The 26002-nt window shown below is 46.3% G+C and overlaps 1 protein-coding gene across 2 annotated transcripts in view; it reads left to right on the top strand.

Annotated features, from left to right (window-relative positions):
• The window catches only part of Znf366 (zinc finger protein 366), a 65588-nt gene extending 41074 nt beyond the window's left edge, over positions 1 to 24514 (top strand). Inside the window, exons 2-6 of one of the 2 annotated variants that reach the window (XR_003714243.1) lie at positions 1983 to 3319; positions 7640 to 7831; positions 17283 to 17457; positions 20210 to 21537; positions 22494 to 24514. Coding sequence is in view for 1 of the 2 variants with exons in the window: in XM_028790221.1 (XP_028646054.1) it covers positions 1997 to 3319; positions 7640 to 7831; positions 17283 to 17457; positions 20210 to 20754 (2235 nt within the window). In the remaining variant the exon portion in view is untranslated. Of the gene's footprint in view, positions 1 to 1982; positions 3320 to 7639; positions 7832 to 17282; positions 17458 to 20209; positions 21538 to 22493 lie in introns of those variants that run through there. The other variant, XM_028790221.1, reaches the window with a different exon arrangement.
• The last annotated feature ends 1488 nt before the right edge of the window (positions 24515 to 26002 follow it).

The raw sequence follows: 26002 nt of genomic DNA, 5'->3' as shown, positions 1-26002 counted from the left end.
CTCAAAATATTTCTTCTAGTTACCAGATTATTGGTGACAATCTAAAATGGTAAATGTGCTTTTGAAGTTAGTTTTATGTTAGGAACGTCACTATGAATATAAAAAGGAGTCAACCAATTCATAATGCCAAATTAAAACAAAAATATTAAACAAGATAATAACAGTGGGAATAAACTAAAACATCTTCAGTTTCAGAATCTGTGATGATGTTCCTGTCCAAGATCCCCATATAAGAGAGAGCGTGTGACAGAAGGGGGCCATGTATCGCCAGCCAGAACCTTTTCAGTATCTTCTTAATAACTAAAAAACAAAAACTCACTGTGTTCCGGAAAGCCTCTTAGCTAAATATTCTCCAACAAGCTCTCTAGCATGGTCTAGGAATAGTGCATATTTTAAGTACATTGGAGTAAAACAGAAAACCACTTTGGTTTGGGTAGGCTCTTCAGACAGTGGTAGGCACTAACAGCCTCCAAGAATCCCCTTTCAGTCTCAATAGCCTCTCTACCAAATGGAATCTCTAAAGGCCTTCCTAAAGCAATAGAAGCCAACATGAAGGTCCAGAGAATCACTACTGCTCTGTCCAATGCCACAGCCTTTCCTGAAGGCCAATCAAGAAAATCCTTGATCCAAATTACGCTCCTCTAACTGTAAATCTAGAGATCAGAGGCTGCTGGCCACCTAGCCAACATGGAAACACATCAAAGAGCCTCTACTGTCCCCACCTCCAGTCTGCACCTTCTGACAACAACAGCGTCCAGCTTTTGTTTAATGCCCCCCCACATGTTCCCGGAGATGCAAAGCAAGGCATCTCCCCCAACCCTCATCGCTTCCTACATTTGCCTGTGATGCTGAAAGATCCTGCATTTTATAAGAATTATGTGAGGGAAGCAGAACTTGCATTTGCTGAGCACACAAGCTCTCTTTCTAAACAACTAAGCCCCAAGCCCAAAGAAAGAACAACAAACCAGGGGCATACCCCTATTTACTGAATGAAGAATAAATGCTAGTAGGCATTATTTATTATTACTATAATATTATTATAGTATTATGCATATTATGTAATATTATAGTATATAATGTGGTATATTAATACTATTATCTATATTATTATTATTTTAGTTCTTAGGTCAATTCACTGAAGACCTTTAAATAGTGTACATTTAATATTTGATTACCAAGCCCATATGCAAAGGAATGATGTCATGCTTCACAGGCTGCCCTTATCTTGAACATCAGTATGAAGGGAGAGACACGAGCACAGGGTTTACAGAGTCATAAATACCCGCTCCCTAAACTCTGCTGCCCTTGAAACTGCTTCTGATTGAGGATTAGAATGTATGACTGACAGAGTGACTTGGGAACATGGGAATGCCCATATTTGCTTTCCATAATAGCCTCCTCTGCTCGATGTACCTTAGCAGCTTACCGTTCTCAAAGTGAGCTGAGTTTATTTCTTTCATGGTCTTGGACTATCCTTACCTGGTGCAGCACAGACTCAGCACAAGCAGTGGAAACTGGTTTTCATGTTCAAGAAACTCAGCAACGAGACATTTAAAACATCAATGAGTAGATACAGCTCCAACTGGGACTGAGAACTGCTGCAGACTGCATCCCGGTTCTGACTCCCCCACTGTGTAGCTGTGCAACGTGAACACATCATTTCATCCCCAGGGGCCCTCACTTTAAACAGAAGGGAGGAGAGAGAGGAAACACAGGGGACAGATAAATTTCCAGGTTTTGTCAGAACAAATCCACTCCCAGCCACTATGGTACTGAAATTCTGTGGTTCTGTAGTTTCCAATAGGCCCTCGGACGGCTTGGCACATTAGCAGCTGAATTTGCAAGAACTCAGAGGGTCAATATAAACACGTATTACTTTGTATAAGTTAGTATTGATCTTTAACCAACCCCCTTAAATTCAGAACAGAAGATTGGAAATAAAGCAAAGAAAAACGACACAATAGTTTTCTTTCTCTTTAAAGGGAAGCTGCAGAGGATGCAGAAGGCAATGAAGATGGCCAAAGATGAGGACGGGTCCCTCAACGCGGCCGTGAAAAGCATTCCCGCCTTTCCCCACTGCCTACAGCCCGAGGCTTCCCGAGCGAAGGCTCCTCAAAGACACCCCTTCCCGGAAGCCCTCCAGGGCCCCTTTTCCCAGTTTCGGTATGAACCTTCTCCAGGAGACCTTGATGGATTCCCCGAGGTCTTCGAGGGAGGAGGGTCCCGGAAACGGAAGAGCATGCCCACAAAGGTTCCTTACAATCACCCTGCAGAAGAAGCCTCGATTGCTCAGGAAAGCAAGAGCCTGGGCCCTCCGAACCTCGCTCTGCTTTTCCCTCAGCCACAGCGCCCCAAGTGCGACTCCCAGATGATCGACCTGTGCAATGTGGGCTTGCAGTTTTACCGCACCCTGGGGCACCTGGGGGGCAAAACTGTCAAGCAGGAGCCGGTGAAACCCAGTGCCATGTGGCCCCAGCCCACGCCTCCTGCCTTCCTGTCTGCGCCTTACCCCTACTACCCCAAAGTCCACCCGGGTCTCATGTTCCCCTTCTTCATGCCCTCATCCTCACCCTTCCCCTTCAGCAGACACGCCTTCCTGCCCAAGCAGCCCCCCGAGCCAGTGTTACCCCGCAAAGTGGAGCCCCTGGAGAGCGAGGAGACCAAGCAGAAGGTGGAGAGAGTGGACGTGAACGTCCAGATCGATGACAGCTACTACGTGGATGTGGGTGGGGCTCAGAAGCGCTGGCAATGCCCCACCTGTGACAAGTCCTACACCTCCAAGTACAACCTGGTGACCCACATCCTGGGCCACAGCGGGATCAAGCCCCACGCGTGCTCCCGCTGCGGGAAGCTCTTCAAGCAACTCAGCCACCTGCACACCCACATGCTGACACACCAGGGCACGCGGCCCCACAAATGCCAGGTGTGCCACAAGGCCTTCACGCAGACCAGCCACCTGAAGCGCCACATGATGCAGCACAGCGAGGTGAAGCCGCACAACTGTCGCGTGTGCAGTCGGGGCTTTGCCTACCCCAGCGAGCTCAAGGCCCACGAGGCCAAACACGCCAGCGGGCGCGAGAACATTTGTGTGGAGTGCGGCCTCGACTTCCCCACCCTGGCTCAGCTGAAAAGACACCTCACTACGCATCGGGGCCCCATCCAGTACAACTGCTCGGAGTGCGACAAAACCTTCCAGTACCCAAGTCAACTGCAGAATCACATGATGAAGCATAAGGACATCCGCCCCTACATCTGCTCCGAGTGTGGCATGGAGTTCGTGCAACCCCATCACCTAAAGCAACACTCACTCACCCACAAGGTATAGGAGGCTGGGGAGGGGCGAACCGGGCGGCAACCTGGGGTGGGTTGCCGGGTCACCAGGAAAGGAACAAAGCTGGGGACCTATGACCCCAGCCCCTACCTAAAATGCAGAGAAGTTCTGTGACACTGGCTAATATGCTCGCTTAACCTGATCCCCGAGACCCTTTCCCACCTCACATTGCAGTGAGAGACATGCCAGTACGCGATCACTTAAGCCCTTTCCCAGAATAGCCGTAGAGTCTAAGGTGCGACTGGAAATGACCAATGCAGACTCTTGGAGACGACAGTGAGGAAGGATGAAGGAAGCAGCTGGCTGCTGTGATATTTCTGCTTAGCCACTGGAATTCTGATTCTAGAAACTTCTTTTAGGGCACTAGTGAAAAACAAAACAAAAAACAACAACACGCATGTCATGAGACCTCAGATCATCACCCACCGTGCCTGGGCTATACCAATGAAATCTTCTTTCTAGAGAATTCTCTAAGAGCCTTTTGCAGCTGCAGCAGGGCCTATTTCTGGTTCGTTGGCTGGCCCTGCTGTGACACTTGCTTCCTTCAGGTGGCTGTAAATTGGAGCAGAGCTTAGCCTAGTCTCCCGGGGCCTGCTCTTCTGTCTGCTTGGGTTCACTAGTCTGTGATATCTTTCTGGGAAGCAGAAGGAAGCACCCTTCTCTGCTGGGTTTTGATTTCTCTGGCCTCAGATCTTCACAGAGCAATGCAGATCTAAGGCTCAAGTTTCCGCCTCATTTGTAGCTAGTGATTTGGAGTTTACCATAGGAGTAGGCAAGCCCCTAGAGGCATCTTGAGACCTTACCCAAGTGAGCTTTCACTTAGGTCTGCCAAGAGAGGACTTTTGCCTCTACTGACCTCTAGTCTTATCCTTGACCTCAGTGGTTTTCTTGGCAAGAAAGACTTCTAGCAAACCAGAGTCTTTAAAACATCCTTTATTTCCAAAGGTCATCAGGGGGCTGGCCATCAGAGGCCAGCTGCAGCTCTGCTTTCCTGGGTTTCCTTCATTAGGTTAGGACAAAACACAGTGCTCTCTGGCACTGCAGCAGAGATGTACTTCCTGTTGGACAAAAGGCATTCATAGATACTTCTGAGGGGAACTGGCTGACAAGTGAGGGAACCATCAACAGAGGACTTGAACTTCGATTTGGCCACAAAGGCACCACTGGCTTAGTTCATGGGTTCCTGTGTGTGTGGGAAAGGAGTCCAAGGTTATTGATTTTACTCCATATGGATTTGGGTAATAGAAAATGTATTTCAAATGAAAAAAACAACCTGTTGTCCAACATATGTTTTCTTCAAATTGTTAGACAAAGTGTGCTTTTGGTAGACACATGGGCAAACACAGGATTCTTACTCTGTGGTAGTTCATAACTCATTCCTACAGATTCTCAAAGATGCTGGGTCTGCTTCTCACTGAGAGTGAAGAACCAAGACATGATTCTGTCTCTCAGAACAGCAGCACCAGCACATAAAGCTTTGTTTATTTGTTTGATTTATTTAGTTTTTTTTAAAATTTTTGTATATGTTTGCTTAGGTGTGCAAAATGCACCGGTGTGTGCACACAGAGGCCAGAGGTCAACTTGAGGTGTCTGTCATTACTCTCCACGTAATGTTTTTTGAGATAGGTTCTCTCACTGAGCCTCTGGCTATCTTCCTAACTCTGCCTCCTAGTACTAGGATTACAGACACCCCTGCTACGTGTGGCGTTTTCTGTGGGCTCTGTGAATGCTTACCCACTGCACATTTTACCCACTGGGCTAATTCCCAAGACCCAACAATGAATTATTTGAGTTTTTCGTTTTGTTTTATTGGGTTTTAAGATGGAATTTTTCTGTGTAGTCCCAGCTGTCCTGGAACTCCCTCTGTAGACCAGGCTGGCCTCGAACTCACAGAGAGCCATCTGCCTCTACCTCTTGAGGGCTGGGATTAAAGACATGCACCACCACAGAGCAGCCAACACCAAATCTGTAAACACTGTATTAACAAGACTGTTTGCTGGCTCTAACCACTCTCACGGGCTCCTTCTTCCGTCTGGTTTCATTGATACTTTCAGAGAGGCAGTAGTTTCTCTTAAGTTCCACAGTGTGTCCAGCTCTTCTCTGTCTTCTATGCCAGCCATTTGTGAATCCAGTCTGGGGACAAAATTCTCTAAAGTATTTCCAAGACAGTCATAAATACCTTCTCTGTAGTCCCAGGACAACTGGATCTTACCCAAGCCCAGAGAAAAATCATTCCTTTTCCTTCTTCGTTGTCCCCTACACTACATATAGTTTCTGAGAATTGAACCTATGGACTTAGGCGTGCAAGCACTGAGCTGTACTCAGCCCCACAGAATAGCAGGCCAGAAGGAAAAGGCTGCTATAGTAAATTTGAAAGCCCATCAAGAAAATAATTGTTGATTTTACGATTTTAAATGCACTGAATATGTAGGTCGTTTACAAAACTTATCTCGGAAGGCATTAAAACCTAGTTTTGAGTGAAAGTTGATTCCTGGTCTTTTTAATAACATAAACCTGTCCTTATCTGCAATCATTTAGGATAGAAAGCCTTTGCATCAGAGAGAACCCAAGGAGTCTCAAGACTCTTTTCTTGAGATAGGGTCTCATGTTTCCCAGGCTGATTTCAAATTGCTTTTAGGCAGAGAGTAAACGTGAACTTCTGGTCCTCCCGCCCCTGGGAGCTGGGATGTGCCACTGTACTTGTTTATGCATGGCCAGGGTTCCAACCCAGGGCTTCATGCATACAAGACAAGTACTTTACCAACAAAGTTATATACCCAGCCCCCACCACTTCATCCTGAGAAGACAAATCTTCACCAGGAAAGACCCTGGGACTTAATTCTTTAAGATTTCATAATCAGTAGATGATTGGACAGAGACATAAACCCACCCCTTAGTGCTTTGAGCTCACTAAAGACTGCTAACTTCTTATCATGACCCCAACTCAAATAAGTGAGGGTATAGTTAAAGTCAGAGCTAACCTGGAATCCCTCCTTCCTTAGACGACTTATGGATACCAGACAGTACGGATCCTTGAGGTGCTGATTTGATAATTTGTTCTAATCCTTATTTTCATGCCAAGGTTCTTTGAATCTTCCTTTTTAAGTCATTCTTGCCTGGAACAGCAGTCTACACTTGTAGTCTCAGCTAACCAGGAGGCTGGAGCAGGAGGATTGCTTCAATTCAGGAATTCAACACTAGCCTCAGCAACATAGTGAAGCTCTGTATCAAAGAGTCACTAGGGCTCTAGAGAGATGCTAAGTGGTTAAGAGCACTTGTTGTTCTCGCAGAGGACATGAGCATGTTTCCCAGCATCCACATCGTGGTTGTCTGTAACTCCAGTTCCAGGAGATCTGATCCCCTATCCTGACATCCTCAGGCATGTAGGTAATATACATACATCCATACATACATACATACATACATATATACATACATGCATGCATACATACATACATACACACACAGGCATTCATACATATAAAATAAAAAAATCTGACACTGTTCTTAAGTCACTGTGGATGGAGACATTTTGCACAGGCCTTTTCTGGGAAGTGAAGGTTGTTGAGATTATTAACATTCTGTCTGTGAGTCCCTGGAAAGGCTCTGAATTGAAGGTCTCAAGATCCAAGCATTTAAACACTGCTCTCTAGACAGTGGGGAAACCAGACGACCTTCTGTTCTATTTTCCAATTTAGAAGGTTATCCATGGCAATTTTCCACAACAGCAGCAGCTGGACTACAGAGGCTCCGGAGTTATGGCCCATGGGTCAGCATGGCCTGTGGGAACCCAGAAGACCAACAGGAGAGGGCGATTATTTAGCTATAATTGAGTGAAGCAAGGATGTGTGGCTCTTTTGGGACTTTTGAATCCATTAGTGAGAACTGGTGAGACATTGGCTTCCTTTTGAGAAATGACATTATCGGTTTAAATTTTTTTTTCATCCTCATGGAAGCCAGATTAGAGATTCATTTCACATATCATTTTACAGTCCTCTTACCAAAATCGTATTAATCCTCTCCTCCCGTTGCTGTAGAATTAACCCAGCAGCAGCGGGAACAACAGAGGCTTTCCTTCATTCTAGTGGCCGGCTAGTTTATGGTGTTCAAAATAAAGGAATCCGGTAGATTATGTGATCAACACTTCCAAAGATATAATAATTTAACACAGCTAAAGCTGTGTCATTGAAGACTTCACTTTGATCCATTACTTGTGGATTTACGTGTCAAGAAGCAACAGCCTATCACACTCGTGACAGCCTGGCTAACACGCAGCCCTCTCTGGTTTTGAATCTTGCCTCTGCACAGGGTGTGAAAGAGCACAAATGCGGGATCTGTGGGCGTGAGTTCACCCTGCTGGCCAACATGAAGAGACACGTGCTGATCCATACCAACATCCGGGCCTACCAGTGTCACCTCTGCTACAAGAGCTTCGTGCAGAAGCAGACCCTCAAGGCACACATGATCGTCCACTCGGATGTGAAGCCTTTCAAATGCAAGGTGGGGAGAAGGAAGGGACTCCAGGGACTATGCAAATGTCTGTCAGGAAAGACCCTGGGAAACCTTCTACCAGATTTCTTCAGTAGTATGAGGCTCAGAGGAGGTCTGTGGCCCAGTCCAAGTCACCACACCACTCTGACCCTGATTCTGCCACCTGAGCTCACAGCAGTCCTTCTCTGGTTCATGTTCATGTGACTGTGGCCTTACTGCTTGGGTCAGGGGCAGGGAGTGGGCAGGCAGTCATGAAAACTCTAATCATAGAAAGTTCATTACAGAATAGCTAATAAGAGGATGAAGGTGACAGGGGACACTAGACCAGAGAGAAGTAACCAGGCTGGCTCTGCTTCTCTTATAAGCCAATGAATCGTCACAAAAAGGAATCTGAAAATCTAACACATTTTCCCTGTCCTGTCTTGACACTTGGGCTCAATCTTACAATGTGAGGGCAGACCTCCCAAAGAGGATCCTGGCATGCTAACTTCATGCTCTCTGGATAGAGCTTCAATGGTCAGATTGCTAGTTCTTAAGATAGTTGTAACAATATTCACCATAGCTGTGGAACCAACCTACGGGCTCATCAGAGGATGATCAGGAGAAGAGAGGCTGTATGTATATGCAATGGTGTACTATTCAGTCACAAAAGGAACAAACCCCTGGATCTATGTCAAACATGAACGGAGACCATATTGGAGGACAAGATGTTAAGAGAAATAAACAAGGCACAGAGAGACAGATACTGCATGCCCTAGCTCATACATAAAAGCTAAGTTGACCTCATAGAGGTACAGTGGAGAAGAGTGGTTACAAGAGCTTGGGAAGGGGAGGAAGGAGAGGAGACAGAGGTTGGTTAGGTACAGAAATAAGAGGTAGATAGGAGGAATATGGTCTGGTGTTCCATAGCACAGCAAGGTGACAGTTATGAAGGCGTTATCGAATATTTCCCTGAAAGAAAGACAGAGCACCCCCAACATCAAGACCTCGGTAGTGATGGTATACTGATGACCATGATATGCTTTCTACATGTTCTACACATGAATCTAGGTCTACTGTACCTGACATAGATGAATAGTTACTGTATGTCAATTCAAAACATTCTGAAAAAGTACAAAAGGACCCAAAGCTAGCCCTCCAAAGGATTCCAGAAACACGTGTGTGGAGCAAATGTGAACTGAGTCGCTACAATATTTCTTCTTTATAGCCGAGTACCACGTGGCCCAGGGCCTCAGCTCTGTTGTTGGAGTTGCGGTTATCAGATTACTTACACTTTGGTTTATTCTTATTTTATCACTGAGAGGGTGTGTGAGCTAGAGATCTTACAAGACAGCGGCTATCCAAGGCTGCCCTGCTCCATGCCTGTTTCCAGGAGAGTTGCTTAGGCCTGCCTGGGTAGTTGGAGGACTTCAGGGGTGAGTATCATCCCAGTCAGGAAGAGAGGGCAGAACGGGAAGAGGAAATACTGCGTTCAGACAGTGGAGTGTGTCTGTGTGAAACCTAAATTTTCCTTTTCTGCTGCTGCATGTGGGTGAGCATGTGGGTGACTCACTTGCAAATCTGCATCCCTGCAATTGGATTCTCTTCTTCCGGGAGGGGTTGCTGGCTTGACCCCTTGGCAATGTGGTCCCCACTTGAAGGAATCCCTGTGAAGTGGCCTTTTTTTCTGTGTTGGCAGCTACTCGACAGGGTGAGAGGTCAGGAACCAGAGCTTCCCTAGGCCGTGTGGACATTGTCTGGAGAGGGGCCTTCTCCCTGACTCCTTTCCTGCCACCCGCTCCTGTTTCCCCTTCTTCTCTCCAAGCTTTCAGTGGTTTGAAGGCCACATTATGTCTGTCTTGAGTGTATGAGCTAAAGGAGGTGGCCGATAGATGTGCGGCAGGGCCCAGTATTGAAAGGAAAGACAAGGCTTCTTCACAGGGGTTGAGCAACTTCAAGAGCAAATAAAGCATTAACTCAGACCAAGGACCCTCCTGACAAAAGCCCATGAGCACCCCCAACTCTCTGGACTCCACAAACATCCCTTCCCTCTCATCTCAGACACCCCTCTATTTTCTTCTCACTCCATCAACTCCACCCCCCTCATTGACTGACCGTTGCAGTCTGCCCTGCCTGCAGAGATTTAGTAGAGGTGCCAGCAGGCTCTCCTACACTTGAGCGTCAAGCATGAACCGCATTAATTACCTCACCAACTCTTGGTTACAGTACAATCGTTATTATACAAAGGCAGATAGCTACCACTTAGTTTATTCTCCAGAGAAACCCACAGCTGCTCATTCCAGCCACCCTTCCATCTGTACTGGATCGATTCTGATCCCTCGGCAGAAATGTTGTCTTGGGGGAACCCCTGAGGTGGAGAGGTGGGTCAGAGCAGACATAGCCAGGGGAGAGTCCCTGAGGTGGAGGTGTGGGTCAGAGCAGACATGGGGGGGGAGGCCCTGAGATGGAGGTGTGAGTCAGAGCAGACATAGCCAGGGGGAGTCTCTAAAATGGAGGTCAGGACAAAGCCAGTCAAAGCAGCGTGGGCATTCCTAGAACAGTTCTGTTTCCCTACCCTCAAAGGCCTACAAGATTTATTGGGCCTGATAGTACGTGAACATCCAGAAAATTCTCTGTAGTACCAGGGCACGAAAGCTGCTCAGAGTAGTGTACTCGGGGGCCTAATGCTTCAGTGGGCCACCCTGGATGGGTGTTTTTGGCCTCTGTTCTCAGACAATTATGCCCTTCTCCACCCTGATGACTGTGCACCATACATGGTCCCAAGGTCACGGGACAGTCAGCTGTGTGGCTCAGAAACTTCATTTTACTTTCCTTAAGGGTTTCTGAGGCTCTTGATGTCTGGCTCACATCACCAGATCCCATAAGAAAGTGAAATCCCAGCTTTGACAGAAGAGGCAGTTTACCCTGAACACGGGGAAGAGGAGCTGGACTGCTCAACTACCGGGCTTCTCTCAGAAGGCCAGAATACAGCTCTTCACCTACAGAGTATTGTCTGTTATCGGGAAAAGCGATTTGGAGGATAAAAGGCGTTCTCACCAAACTTAGCTGGCCCTTCTCCAACACTTAGACATTTCTGAAATAACAATCTGTGTAGGTCACCTTGACTTTCTTCCTCAAAGCTCCAGAAGCATGCTGTCAGGTTCTTTTCCTCCTCGCTACCACTTCCTCACAGTGGCACCCTTTAGGCTAGCCTGTGGTATCATCACTCTTCATCATGTGTGTGTATGGGTGCCGTGTCAAACAGGTTCCTTCACATGCCTGAAAACCATAGAGTAGAGAAATTTGTAAAGCCTGAGACTCTGGTTCACATCTCTCGGAAGAGCAGGGTGATCCTGGGATGTCCTGTGACCTTTGCTTCCTACCCATGTTGAGCTGGATAGAAATCTGTCCCTGGATGAAGGCTGTAGGATATTGGAAGGGTTAGAGAGATGGAGGCCACTTACTCATTGCTACGCACTTCATAGCCAAGTGAGACAAATGTCTGGCCAGCCACATAGTGACGGTGAGAAACAAGCCTAGCCAATTACACCCAAGTCTGATAGTCATGGCAAAGACAGTTATTCTCTTCTCATGATTGACATGGATGGTTTAAAAAGGAGGGTGGGGGAGGCTTCCTGTTGCCACACTGCAGACCTGAGCTAGCTCTATTGCCTTTCCTCAACAATCAGCCACAAGAAAGATTCAGCAACAGATTCCAATTTCTTGGGATTTTTGCCATTAAAATCCCCTCCCCAACATAAGTCCCCCTATTGCAGCATGAAATAGTTCTCAGTGGAAACAGCTGTCCCCAGTGAGCAGAAACGTTCTCTGGCTGTAGAATCACACATTACCAATAGGACGGAAAATGAGTGGAGAGCGAAGTTTTCCATTCTATGTTTCTTTCAAATATATATATGACTGCCCTTCTGGATTCTGGCTATTGGCTCAACTTCTAGACTCCTTGCTCCTGGCAGCCAGCTGGAGTTTGTCCAGAGACCCAGCCTGTAGGCTTAAGCTATGTTTCACAGATATGCTTCCCAGATTTGGCGTAAGCACGCAGCTCTTGATTTGGATACTATCTGCGTAGTGGCGGCACTCCATAATAGCCAAGAACCAGCTGCCGTCTTTGGAAAACCTGTCCAGGAAAAGCTTCCATCCAGAATTTCCGGGACAAATTCTCTTTTGAGATGGGCGAAGCCCAGAGCTGCCTAAGTTATGAATCACCAGGTCATCTCTAGCCTTTTCTACAGCAGAGGGCTGAGGGGAGGCCTGTCAGTGGGGCAGACAAGTGAAGATAGTTGCCTTGAAAAGGGGGTTCTACTTCCTGTCCCAGACTGTGGGCTGTTTGGCACACTGAAAGGAGAGAGATCAGACTGGGTAGTTTGTAGGGATTCAGTGCCCGCGGTGAGGGTTTTCAGGTTGGTGTGGAGGGGGTTAAGGCAGTGACCAGATAGCAGCCTTTTGGCAGCAAAGCCCTCCTCCTAGGCAGAAGGAAGGATATAGCTGCATGAACTGCCTGTTTAACAATGCCTCACATGTCCCCAGGGGCCCGCCTGCAAATAGATTTCATCTTGCTTTCTCTTGTACTTTTCAAAGCTTCCTGTTTTCTCACGGTCCTTTTGGACAGTTTACACTCTCTTTCCCTCCCTCCCTCCCTCCCTCTCCCTCTGAGGAAAGGAACACCCTTCTTATTAAAGAGGAGAGAGAGAGAAGAATGTAAGGGAAGGGCGGCTGAGCAGAGGCCATTCTCTTGGGCTGGCTGAAGCTCTTTGACCTCTCCTCTCTGGAAAGGAAAACATAGCTTCCTGGTGCATCTTGGCTCTGAAGCTCACCTCAGGCAGTTGTAGCCAGGTCCAGGGCTGCTTGGCCTTCTGAGCCTCTGGACTCAGCCAAGTGGTGGCTGCCATTGCTCCATCTCTGCCCACTGCTGACCTCTCTGTGGCAGCTGCTGCCTCAGGGGCTCATGGGAAGCTAGCAGCTCCAGGCTCTGTATCTCAGGGTGGAGGTTGGAAAGGGCACCAGGAGGCCAGAGCAAGGAGGCTGAAGCAAAGAGGACACATGCCAGCTGTTTCAAGGACATCCTGGACATCAGAGAGACAGATGGTGGGCTTTCCAAAAGCCTGTGATCTATAGTGAATCTCTGCTTTCCACCCATGAATCCTGGGGCTAGACTTCTCTTCAGCCCCAGGTCACCTGGCAGGAGTTCAGCCAGAAGATTCGTTTCCGTTCCTTTGATGTTTGAAAAGCACAGCACCCTAGCTGGAGTGCAGTGGCTCACATCTGGAAGGATGGAAGCTGGGTCCCCAACCCTCCACCAGTGTCACTCTTACTTTGATGCAGACCTTGTTAGGAAGGAGATCTTTCATCCAGTCCTGGCTTGGGGATGCACTTACATTTTCAGTTCAGGAAGTCTTGCCTTCAGCTACTGATTTTTTTTTCCCAGAGAAGAAATAAGTTTTGCTGGTCCCTCTGTACTCTTGCTTCTGTCCCCAGTTGCAGGGACTCTGCTTTGAGCTGACATTCCAGGACTCTGTCGGCAGCAGATCTCAGCCTCTTTTTCTGACCCCTCTTCATTGTCAGAGTGGAATGACTCTGTGTTTCACAGACATAAAAACAAAACAAAACCTCTCCATACTTGGGCATTGTCACGTGAGGACACTCTTCTGGGAACTATAAAGAAGCAAGTGTTCTGAGTGAGAACCAGAGGACTCTGTGGAGGTCAGAGGTGGAGGAAGACATGGAGTAGCTACTGCTGATTCGTAAATGAAGGCCAGGTGCTTCAGGTCCTCCATGATCTGACTCCACCCCCCAGCAGTGAAGGTTTTAGTTTAGGAACTGGTGTGCCTGCAGGCGAGTGGGGAAATGAGGAGGACCAGTAATGGCTGTATTTTAAGGTTTTTGTATAAGGTGATGCTATCTTCCTGGCTTGTCCCTGATACTGAAATTGGTTACAAAGAAAATAGAGATGAGCCTTGCATTAAAAACTGCCTGGGCCCCTTTTGGGCCTTCAGACACCTATTAGAGTTGACATGCCTCCACCTACCGCTGTGGTATCTCTGCATTGTTACAACCAACAGGCTGCCATGTGTTATGCAGGGCAACTATATTATTAAAAAAAAATTAAGCTTGCCAACAGCACAGAAACCAGAATCAGAGCTGACCCATTGTGACTCACAGTGGACCTTCCTTCAGGCCATTAGAATTACTGTGGAGTGCAAAATATTTTTTTTGTCATTTTGGTTTTTTGAGACAGTGTTTCTCTATGAGGTCCTGGCTGTCCTGAAATTCATTAAGAACACCACTTTTGCCTTGAACTCACAGATCTGACAATATAATTTTAAAGCCGTAATGTTCCCATATGCCACTAAAATGTCCCAAAAAGTTTCATGATGAGTGAATTGAGCCAGAAAATCTGTAACAGTGAACAATCAATTCGCCAGGCTCTCGGAAAGGATCATTCTAGTCAGGTTTCTGTTGCTGTCATGAAACACCATAACCAAAGCAACTTGGAGAGGAAGGGGTTCATTTTTCAGCTTACAATTCTAGGTAACAGTCCATCACTGAAGGAAGTCAAGGCAGGAACCTGGAGGCAGGAGCAGATGCAGAGGCGATGGAAGATGCTTTCTGGCTTGCTCAGCATCACTTGCTCAACCTGCTTTATTAAAGAACTCAGGGCCAGCAGCCCAGGGATGGCACATCCACAGTGGGCTGAGCCCTCCACATCAGTCACTAATTAAGAAATCTTGGCTCTTAGGGAGGAATTTTCTTAATTGAGTTTCCCTCCCTTTAGATAACTCTAGCTGGTGACAAGTTGACATAAAACTAGACAGCACACTTGTCTGAGGCTGAAGAGGAACCTGCAAGATACCCAGAGGTAGTCATTATGACAAGCACAGAACTCTGAGGGCAGATTTGTGGTGAGGGAAATTTGAAGGTTGATGGGTAGAACCTTGGGGTAGATGAATTGCAGGATCTCTTCCTATCCCAAGTCCCAGGTATGATGGCTACGACAACTCTAAGCAGTTGACCCTTTTCACAATGGCAGCAGTTCACCTGTAGTGTAAGGGAGGTACATGCTTGTGCCAAATCAAAAGTAAAGGAAAAACCACACATCCTTCAAGAAAGGGATGAACTACCTGCCGTGTGTGTGTGTGTGTGTGTGTGTGTGTGTGTGTGGTGTGGTGTGTGTGGCATGTTCATGTGGAGGCTAAACGTCAAGCTCAGAAGTCATTCTTGAGAAGCCATCAGGTTCTCCGCCCCCCACCCCCCGTTAAGTACCATCAGTTAGGCTAGGCTGTCTGTCTAATGAGCTCCAGGGACCTGCCCATCTCCACCGCCTCAGCGCTAGGGTTGCAAAAGCAGCGTATCACCACACTCAGTGGTGGGATTCTGACTTGGGTCCTCATGCTTGTATAGAAAGCACTTTACCAACTAAGCTGTTGCTCCAGATCTATCTCGCTAGTGAAGCATTTTTTTCAGGCCAATCCAGAGTCTAATACCTGGGCAACACGAGAACAACTAGAAGAAGAATGTCTCCCACCACGGAAGCCAGCACAGAGGGAGGGCTGTTTCCTTCGCTTTCGATGATATCTGTCTGCTTTACAGGGGAGCATCTGACTCATCTGTGTTTGCTGTAGAGGGGAGCATCGGACCCTCTCCATGGCTGCACTTGCTTGATGATTGAAGTCATCTGTCAGCGCTCAGCTTCTCTCTCCTGCATAACTTCTGCTCTCCCACTTCCGGCTTTTTTCTCAAGTTCTTCTACGGCAACATGCCCCACCCACTAACAGAGGGTCTGCCATGTGTCAGGCATACACAAGGCAAGTTGCAATCGAAAGGCAGGCAGAGCCTGAACACTCAGTTTGCCAGGCAGGGCACATACTACCAGTGTTGATTTGGTACTGGTCTCAGCAATTGCAACAGCATAAATCACCCCATAAAACATGAGCTGTGTTTCTTTTCCTTAAAATGTTCTTGGACTAGAAATGCCTAACATGGATCTTTAGATCTGAAGGTTTGTTCCTCAGCAGGCAAGCTAAGGTAACTATTATAACTATAAAAAGAAAACAACTTTAGGCGTATGCAAAACTGAGCTCAGGTTAGCAAGTGTCTCCATGAGTTCTGTCTAGTGAGAAGAAAGGAAGTAGCCATCCTACATATGGCTTCTCTTTGTGGAAGTTGGAATTGGGTCAGCTTTCCCATTTTTTCCTCCTCTTAAGCTGTCATTTCTTGTTGTTGGTCCCTCATCCGTGGTGGAGCTCAAACCCAGTGCTTACACGTGCTGTGCAAACACTGTACCTCTGAGCCGTATCCCCAGGCTTTGGGTCACTGTCTTCTAATGTGTATGCTGTATACTCACTCTGAGCTAAGAACTCTGCCTAGGATCGAAAATTCATTCTTGCTAGCAAGGAATTAGAGGGGAGAAATGTACACCAAATCCTCAAATAGGTACAGAGCCAACCACTCATAGTTTGTGTGTGGATTGTTGGGTCTGCTGTGTAGCCCAGGCTGGCTCCTCAGAGCCTTGCCTCCCAGGCTGCCTTGCCTCCCAAGGTCAGTCTTGTCAGCTCTGCCCATTCTTCCAAGGTTAGCTTTGTCGCCCTTCCCTCAAGAAAACAGTGTAATAGAAATTCAATCTAGAATCTTCAGCATTAGCCTCAAAGATCTCTGTCAGTGAGAAGAGAAAGCGGATTTAAGCCCCAGAGGATGCCTTACCTCACATCCCCCCATGTGGTTTCTCTCAGGGACTGAGGGCAGAGAAGAATGCTCTGCCATTACTTAACACACTGGTCTAAGCGCTACACAACCAAGGAAAAGCTGAAGCTTCCAAATGTTGCTCTCCAGAGGCACAGGAACAAAATGTACTCCACAGTCACCATTGTCCATTTTCTTCTGTGGAGAAGTATCAGCTCCCCTCTTGAGATCTGTCATGTATACACCCACGCTGGGTGACTGACCTGCATGCACATAGGCCCACACAGGTACACATCCATGACTCAGACATACACACAGATGAATACATTTCTAAAAGTTTGCTTTTGTCTATGTCTATGTCTGTCTATGTCTATATATGACAATATTCTCATTTCTTTGTATCTCTACCTAGAGAAAAGATGGCTTCTTTCTTATATGTCTGTCTCTTTTAACTAGCTACATAAGAAGTTTGAGGTCAGCCTGGACTACATGAGACCCCACCACAAAACAAACAAACAAACAAACAAACAAACAGCTTTAATTTCAAGCTTTGCAATTTGGGTGTTGAGTTTAGAGATCCTGGACACCTGTGTCTCACAACCCACTCCATCTGTCCTATTTCTGACACCCAGGTAGCACCTGGCCCCTCCCTGCCTGTCAGGGGGACATTGTCTTTGGAAGTAGTAATGGTACCAAGCAGGTGTGGCCAGGGCTCTCCAGCCCCATATCATTAGAACATGGGTTCTCCCTGGCAAGATCACTGTGCCTTGGTCTCTGTCTCCAACAGCTGTGTGGGAAGGAATTCAACAGGATGCACAACCTGATGGGCCACTTGCACCTGCACTCGGACAGCAAGCCCTTCAAGTGTCTCTACTGTCCCAGTAAGTTCACACTGAAGGGGAACCTGACCCGCCACATGAAGGTCAAGCATGGAGTGATGGAGCGAGGCCTTCATTCTCAAGGTACTGCCTCCACTGTGGTTGGAAGCTCTATCCACCATGCCCAGGGGATGACACATGGAAGAGTGGTGTGCTTTTATGGGGGGGGGAATTTCTTGGGAGTGGGGTTATTCCTGCCCAGAACAGGGGTGTATTTTAACGACCACAGCAGAGCAGACAAGAGTAAGAGTCACAGAGCAACTCTGGAACACAGTAATGATGGCAGTGGTACTGCCCTTGGCTCCTTTGTCTGAGGCAGTGCATGGCGTGCCTTATCTCTTTAAATCCTCAGTCACTCTCAGCTAGAAAAGGTCTATCATTGCCATTTTGCAGGTTGGAAATCTGAGACTTCCAAAGTTGCTCAATTAAACAAAAGAAAGAAAGAAAGAAAGAAAGAAAGAAAGAAAGAAAGAAAGAAAGAAAGAAAGAAAGAAAAGGCAGATTCAGGATTTGAACCCAGGCCTTTTCAGCTCAGTCTTTATTCTATCCTTACTATATTTCAACTTTATTATATATAGTCATTATTATATTATTACATATACTGGTCACACAGATGGATAACATGGGGGTTTTCTTCCATTTCCAAAATCAAGTGCTGGCTCTACATCCCACGTACCAGCAGAGATGTGTTTGCAGTGAGCGATGTTGCCTTTTCTGTTCACACAAGGACAGCTTTCTTATGGCCCCAGCTCTCATGTGAGCAGGGGTTTGTGTCTCTTGACTGAACTAATGAAAGCCTCTTGATTATTTAATCTCCTTAGCTCCAGGCCCTTGTCAGTGAAGACTTTATGTCCCAGGTCCCCTGAGTGCAGCAGGCTACTTAGTCACCTCATCAGCTAGCCCTCCAAAAACAAACAACAAAACAAATATATAAACAAACAAAAAAACAGACAACGAAAGCATCCCCCCACAAGCCGATGCAGACACAAAGCAGAGGGATGGGAGAGAGCACCTGAACGCTCTAGGTCTGAGTACAGAAAGAGAAGACAGTCACACACAGCGTTTAAAAATGACACCAACAGCTTTTTGACCATTAAGATGGTGACAGCTCAGGATAAGTCTTAGCAGCCTCCTCAGTCACCTCTCCCAAGTCAATAAGAGAGCCTGTCCTCATTTTGGGTCTGAGGAGACCTTGCAGGTGTCACATAAACTATCTGTGTCAAGCAGAGGTTTGCAGGCAGAGCTGGGACTCTAACTGGTCGGTATTCTGAGTCAAGCCTACAGTCACTCATCATCCCAGTCAAAATCATGGCTGACTTGTTTGTATTTATTTGTTGTTTGTATTCCACAATGCCTCTGTGTTTATGGTGACCCCTGGCTCACAGTCAACTATGATCATACAAATGAGTCTACGCAAAAACCTTAAAAAAAAATACTGGTTAAAAAGAGAATGTTTCTCTTTTCCTTGAGACACCCCTTCTCTTTAATTATTTATTGACTCTGGTTCGCCATGCCCTCTCCAAAGCAAAGCATGGATTTTTCTAAAAGTAGAGTTTGCTTTATCACTTGGGTGGGAAATAGCTATAACAAGAAGTCACCCATTAGAACCCAATGTGGTCACTGAATTACCCCACACTGAAGCTCATATCCTAACAGGTACATTGTGGCTCCTGTCATTTTGTGGAGTGGGACATTTTGGGAGAGTGTCACTGTGTGTCAGAGGATTGCTTTGAAAAAATTAAAAAAAAAACAAATTTTCAACAATTTTGGTGGCTTGATCTATATTTTTTTCTCAAAAAAAATCATTAGAAAGATGAAAAGATTCCTTTTGGCCCCTGACAAGATTAAAGCTATGGACAGCAGGCATCATTGTCCCTCAGAGCCCCGACCCTTCCTTTCTTCCCTCCCACTCCAACCTGCCACCTGCTGTATCCTGGACTCCTCCCTTCCTGTTTCTCAAACCCTCAGTGTCCCTGCTGTGTCACCACAGGCAGTGGCCTTGAACTGGAGATGAAATGAGCCGCAGTCTGTGCCCAGTGCTAATCCCTAATCCTTCTAGGTACCCAAACTGAAAGGAACCCACCCCCAGATCACCCTGCCCGTTGTATAGAGTGCATAGGGCCCACAGGCTATGGAGTTGCCTAGGTTTGTTTGTCTTTGTTTGAAGATGAATTATCTTTGCTATGGCTTTATTTATTTGAGGTCTTGAGACCTCAATATTTATTGAGGACTAAATGTTCTCTGTGGAAATAAAATGAGAAATACTTGAGAAGTGGAAAGAAAGTTCAGTAGCCACTTCAGAGTTCATCAGTTTTGAGATCTGAGCCTACATCCTTCCAGACAGTTTTGATAAGGAAAACAGGGGAAGAGAATAATATAAAGAAGTTGGAGGGGGAAGGGAGGGAGAGAGATTTTGACTTAGAATATACAGAGAATATGTGTATGTATTCTCATGTATGTAGACATTTTTATCACCCAGATATAGTTCATTGTGTAGTTCTAGTTATGTGTTTAAACCACAATTTAGATACTATTTTTTTTCATTTTTAATATAATAAAAAAATTCACTCATACTCTGCACTCCCACTCCTCCCCTTAATTTTTCTTATTTTAAATTCTCAGTAGAGACATGCTAAGTTGGGCTACACGTTCCCAGGCTTGCCTTAAAGAGTTCTATGGATTACAAGCTTCCCATGCCCGAGTCCTTAGTAAGAACTATTCTCCCCCTCCCATCCCCTCCACACCCCCTCCCGGTTTTTAAAATGAACAAGAGAATGCCTAAAGGGCCTCGGGCATAACTTTTCTCAGACACATAAATTCTGCTCTGGTCCTTCAGGTCTGGGTAGGGGACGACTCGTCCTGGCGCAGTCCACTGGTGTGCTGAGGAATCTGGAGCAGGAGGAGCCATTTGACCTCTCCCAGAAGCGCAGTGCGAAGGGGCCAATGTTCCAGTCTGACGTGGACAGCATGCAGGACTGCCTCTGCCAGGACGAGGAGGCCGGTGAAGAGGACAACTGCTACGAAGTGGAGCCCAATAGCCCCAGCCTGGCCCCGGAGAGCCAGCAGCTCTGCGCGCCTGAGGATCTGTCCACTAAGCAGGAGCAGGCTCTACAAAGCCCTGGAGAAGGATGCCGGGATCAGGATGTTCCGGAAGAGCAGCAGGAGGACAGTAGCGAGGACCACGAGGGCAGAGACTTAGACTGCGAGGAGAGAGACATAGACTGTGTCATCAGAGACGAGCGCCTGGGCAGCGGGCTGTTGCAAAGCGGCGGGCAGGGCCCCTCATTTTCTGATTACTTATACTTCAAGCACAGAGATGAGGGTTTAAAAGAATTACTGGAGAGGAAAATGGAAAAACAAGCAGTTCTTTTGGGTATCTAGGTGAATGGCTTTAAAATTTCATTTGGAAAAGGAGATCTAGGCAGTTCAACTATAGCTTTTCGTGCAAACTGTCATTTGCTGCAGACGGGAGAGTGACACCCGTCTTTAAAAATGGCTCAGATTAAATGCGTGGGTAACACTCGCTTCTCAGGTTGTTCCTTGGACACTTGGCAATTCCATACATGTCCAGGGGTCCTTTGGTGTTATTTTACACATCACCCACATGATGAGCTGTGCATTCTTCTAGATACCTAACTGCAATCTGAACTTCGAGGTGCTTTTAGACACTGTTTTCTCCTAACACGCAGTGATGCAAACGTCTTTCTAGTTGCAAGACTGTGGTGCTCATGTTATCTTAATTAGTGACTATTTAGTTGCATTTGTGAAGGTTACAGTATCATAGATGAAAATATTAGTAGGTGTATATATAAAAAATATAAAAATATAGCTTTTATTAAATAATAGAAACACAGGAAATGATGCAAGAGATGAACTGTTGGGAAGACTCAAGTAGTTCCTGCAAATGTGAAGTTGGGTTTCAGAAGAAGTTGAATCATTTTGACTAAGACAGAACCAGATGATGCTTAGACACCTGGTTGGGTCCTCTCTTCTGCTTCTGCTCTCCTGATCAATGGGACATTTGGGGCACTCTGGTAGACATCTGGATGATGCTTGTGGGGGTCCCAGCTCTTCAGATCAAACCGCTCCTCAAGAAGAACTTCCTCACCTTGCTCTGAGGCCTCCTGCCCCATGAAGCAACTGAAAGGAGAATTGCCTTTCAGGGTGAGCAGTGGAGCTTGGGCTATGGAATGGGGTCCAGGACTGCTCCCTAAAACAAACTCTGACTTATTTGAGTAGAGGGATGATCGCCAGTTCATCACCATAGGCAAGACCTGAGCTATTCTCTGAGAGCTGGCGACATGTGAGAATCATCCAGTAAATCCTTTAGAAAATGCTGATGTAGCTAGGCATGGTAGATCACAACTGTAATCCCAGCACTTGAGAGGCTGAGGCAGGAGGATGGCCTCATGTTTGAAACCACCCTGGATTATAAGCTCAAACCTTCTCTTAAAGGAAAAGGATGGAAGTAAGCAAAACCCTGTAAGATTCTGGGTTAATCCACCAGGAATGGGGCCCACCACTGGGAGTTTCCAAAGCACCTCCAGGTGCCTCTTGAAAAAAAAGAGCACTGGTCGCAACTAATCCTCACCCAGTTCTGTCCCCTGGGACTTCCCACTGTACAGACATAGTTTTGATCCCGTCTTTAGATACAGTAAGGTGGCAGGCAGAAGATCTGCAACCACAATGCTGACTTGGGCCTTTGTTCTTGCTTTGTCATCCTCCTAAGGATACACCACAAACATATATACACATACACACACACCTCACATACACACACACACACACACACCTCACATACACACATACCATATATCATACAACACATACCATACATCACACCACACACAGACACACACCATACACATACACACCACACACTGCTCACATACACATACATACCATGGACACACACACACCATACACACACACACACATACCACACACACTCACACACATCACACAAACACACCACTCACACACATACATCCACACATTGTAAATATACGCATGTGTGTGTGTGTGTGTGTGTACTAGAAGACAACACCTGTGATGTTTGTAGTTACTTAGTGCGTTGAAAGATTCATGGCTGGCCTATGATGACTCTTACTCTTGCCCAGATGTGTGAACTGCTGTTGCAGTGTACTGTGAGGATTATAATGGATATACTGGGCCTATTAGGCTGGCCTTCTTAGACCCTGCCACCACGGCAAGCAGCGCTGCATGGGACTGCGTTTGTGTCACTGACTCGGTAGGTTCTGCATTGTTTCTGTAAAAACTTTGGTTTACTGTCCTTTTGGTTGAGAGTGTCAACATTCTTGGTAAAGCAAGGTGCTAGGGACCACTTTGCTTCTCTCCTCCCCCAGATTCCCAGCACATTTGTCTAAGAGATGCAGTCTAGCTCTTACTACCAGAGGCAGCTTTCTTAGCCAACCAAGCTGCTTCTCCATGAGGCTCACCCAGTCTCCGCCATTCACCTATGTGCATGGACAATCTCTCAGCCTTCTCTCCTACTGACATCCTAAAATTCATTTCTTTGTCATGACTACCCCTGTGAAGGGCAAAAGGCTTGTATGTTTCCTACTTCCAGCTGTGCACATCTCTTGGTCATAACATCTGCAAAGGTGATGGATGGTGGGGAGATTTCTCTGGGTTTCTGTGGCCACGAGCGCAACTCAGGACAAAGAACTGTTGAAGGTCTTCAGAGGGGCAAGATCCCTTCTATTCACTTCGAGTGGAACTTCTGGGTGTCTTAGATAAAAGTGTCCAGGAGGCTTCATCCATGGATGGAGAATTGGGGCACATGTGCTGTGCATGACCACAGTTACACATACTTCCAGGTGCCTCTGGATGTCACATTGGAATAGAAGGAACCAGGAAAACAGAGAGGAGCAAATCTTGTAGGAATGTTTGAGAAACCAGTTGTGTCAGAGAGAGAATGGTCTAGAATGGTGGTTTGAGAACAAGTTTTGAAGAGTTGGATATCCCATCATAGGCCCCTCCAGAGCTGGAAAAAAAAAAAAGGAGATACCCAGCTCCCGGGGCCATTTCACTCAAAGTAGCAGACTTCATGGAGGGAGAAGGAAGATCCAAAGAAAGAACCGCAATGTAGTGGGGATATGCCCCTGAGCCTGGCTCTGGCTTTTACCTCCCAGTATGGAAGACTTAGTAGCTATAACCTGAAGGACAACCCAACACTCCCCTGAAAGTAATGCCAGCCCCAGGTTTCATGTGCAGAGAAGGCAGCAGTCCTCATTTACATCTATTTTCCTAACACAGCCTTTGGTATTGTTCCTTGGCTTCTCAAAAGCATCCCAAGGAGTGAGGTCAGCTTCCTGGACACTGGAAAAGGTGTGGCCAACCTTGATCTGATTAACCAGATACAAATCTGAAGTAGGCCTCATGGAACCCATCTCAGCAAACCAAAGAATAAAGTCATCCAAGGTCACCACCATTCCAAAGCTTCATCCTTCATCATATTATAGAATTCTGAAAAGAGGTCAGACCTAAATGTTCCCCAGCCTTTGGACCATCATCTCTTTGACTCCCAGACTTTGGACCAATATCACATTGACTCCCAGACTTTGGGCCATCATCACTCTGAACTGGCTAACCATCCAGCCTAGTGGCATATTTGTCTCCTGCCCTTTTAACTCGGGCTTGCAATGGTCCCCCTTAGTTTATTTGTATCCCTCTTTCATCCTTTTATGTTTTTTAGACTTGGATCTCCCTTTGGCCATGACACTGGAGCCAATCTTTCCAACGTCAAAAGGAGCTAATAGGTATATCTGGATGTAAGTAGTTGCAGAAGAAAGCTCAATCACCGTGCGTTCTGTATTTATTGAGCCCCAAAGACAGTCAATAAAATATTAACATTATGTTTTGAATTATGCTCTTTCTCTGCTTTGCTGAAACAAAATGTAACCAAGCTAACATTTCAAATCCTTCACATTTTTGGACAACATTACATCAAATGTTGCTTTTTATACAGAATTTGGGCTTGTGAGTAAAAAACTAAAGCTCTAAGCGTCTAGCAACCCAAGTTGTGAATGTTACTTCCTGTTTCCAGGCAGTTTACCTGTAAATGGCATGTAACCTGTGTTTTGTTAATTTAAGTAAATAAAAAAAAAAGTTGAAAGAATGGTGTTACTTATTTGCCAGTACTTAGAAATTGGAAAGGAAGCTACCAAAATACATAGTTACTAAGGTTTCTCTTGCTTAGAAGTGCAAAACCTGGTACAGGTTTGTTCTCCAGGAAGCAGATGCTAAGACAACTTGGTGGGTAAAACATTTATTTAGGATTAACATGAGTGAAAAGAAGAGATTAGAAACCTAGCAAGAACAGAAAAGCTTCCAGTGTAGTTCTAGGCCACAGTTAGTCCTGGTAGGCGGAGCTGAGGCAAAGACCTTCCAGCCTGCAGGGCTGGGACAGATTGGGCAGGAACATCTAGGTCTCTCCTACCACCATCACTCCAAGTTTTCTCAGCCCTCACCCAGGACCAGAGGTGGGCTGCCCTGAGAAGATCATGCCCCAGCATTTGGGACTGACCCTATGGGGTACACATCTGGGCCTGACTGCTAACTCTCTAAGCAGCTACATGTTTTTCCTTGGAGGAAAACCAGGGTTGGTGGCATCTTCTCTGCATCTCTCAGTGATGCTGCCTCTGGCATCACTCCAAGTCTAGAGATCCATGGACCTCCACTGGAAGGTTCTGGTAGGCTTTTCATGGAGAGGGAATCTTAAAAAAGGAAGGTGAAAGAAATTCTAGCTCCTTTACCTGCAATGTGTCAGGGTCTAAAGTATGGGACTACACCCGTTTCGACTCCTTGTCTCTGGACACACACTGTCTTCCTCCTGAGTATGTAACACCCTTAAAAGCCTTTGATCCACAAATAAACTGAAGAATGGTACCCAACCCTCTCAGACTATTTCTTATAAGAAGCATCATAGGGAACATTCAGTCATGGGTACCATATGTGTGATACAGCCAGTGGGCCTATCTCTTGGTTTTACTTACTATGTAAAGTCAAGCTCATGGCTTGATATGATGGTGTGTGAGTTTCTATGCCAGCAGAACAGACACTCCATAACCAACTTGCACAATAGTTTGGGATAAGTTCTTACATGCAGCAAGAACAACTTACAGAGGGAATCTGGGTCTGTTCCCGCTGTCTCTTTGGGAAGAGCAAACCTGTTACCAAATGATTGTTCTCGAGCAATGGGCTCATGTGGGGGGAGCTTGGCATCACTCTTCACAAATGGTCCATTCAGGAATGGTAGAAGGCCCTTAGGCCTTAGTTGGTGTAATTCAGGGTGCCAAGCTTTCAGGGTCCCCTCTACCTCTGTACCCATGGCTGCTTCATGCAATGTGCTTTTTGTTCCAGCACTGAAAAGCTACTGACAGAGGCTGATGTCCACTGGCAAGGTCATTTGATCTGCCATGTCACCTTCCTTTTTTAAGATTCCCTCTCCATGAAAAGCCTACCAGAACTTTGCAGTGGAAGTCCATGGATCTCTAGACTTATTAGGACTTGTTAGGTCCATGTTAGGTGTTAGCATGTGACACAAAGGTTTTCCTACTTCTATTCATTTTCATATTCACACCCTCATAGCTGTCCTAGACGGATG

Source organism: Grammomys surdaster, unplaced genomic scaffold, assembly GCF_004785775.1.
Source record: "Grammomys surdaster isolate TR1022 unplaced genomic scaffold, NIH_TR_1.0 125876, whole genome shotgun sequence".
NCBI classification, from domain to species: Eukaryota; Metazoa; Chordata; class Mammalia; order Rodentia; family Muridae; genus Grammomys; species Grammomys surdaster.
The sequence above is the reverse complement of the archived record's forward strand: the minus strand, read 5'-3'. Positions and strand labels throughout refer to the sequence as shown.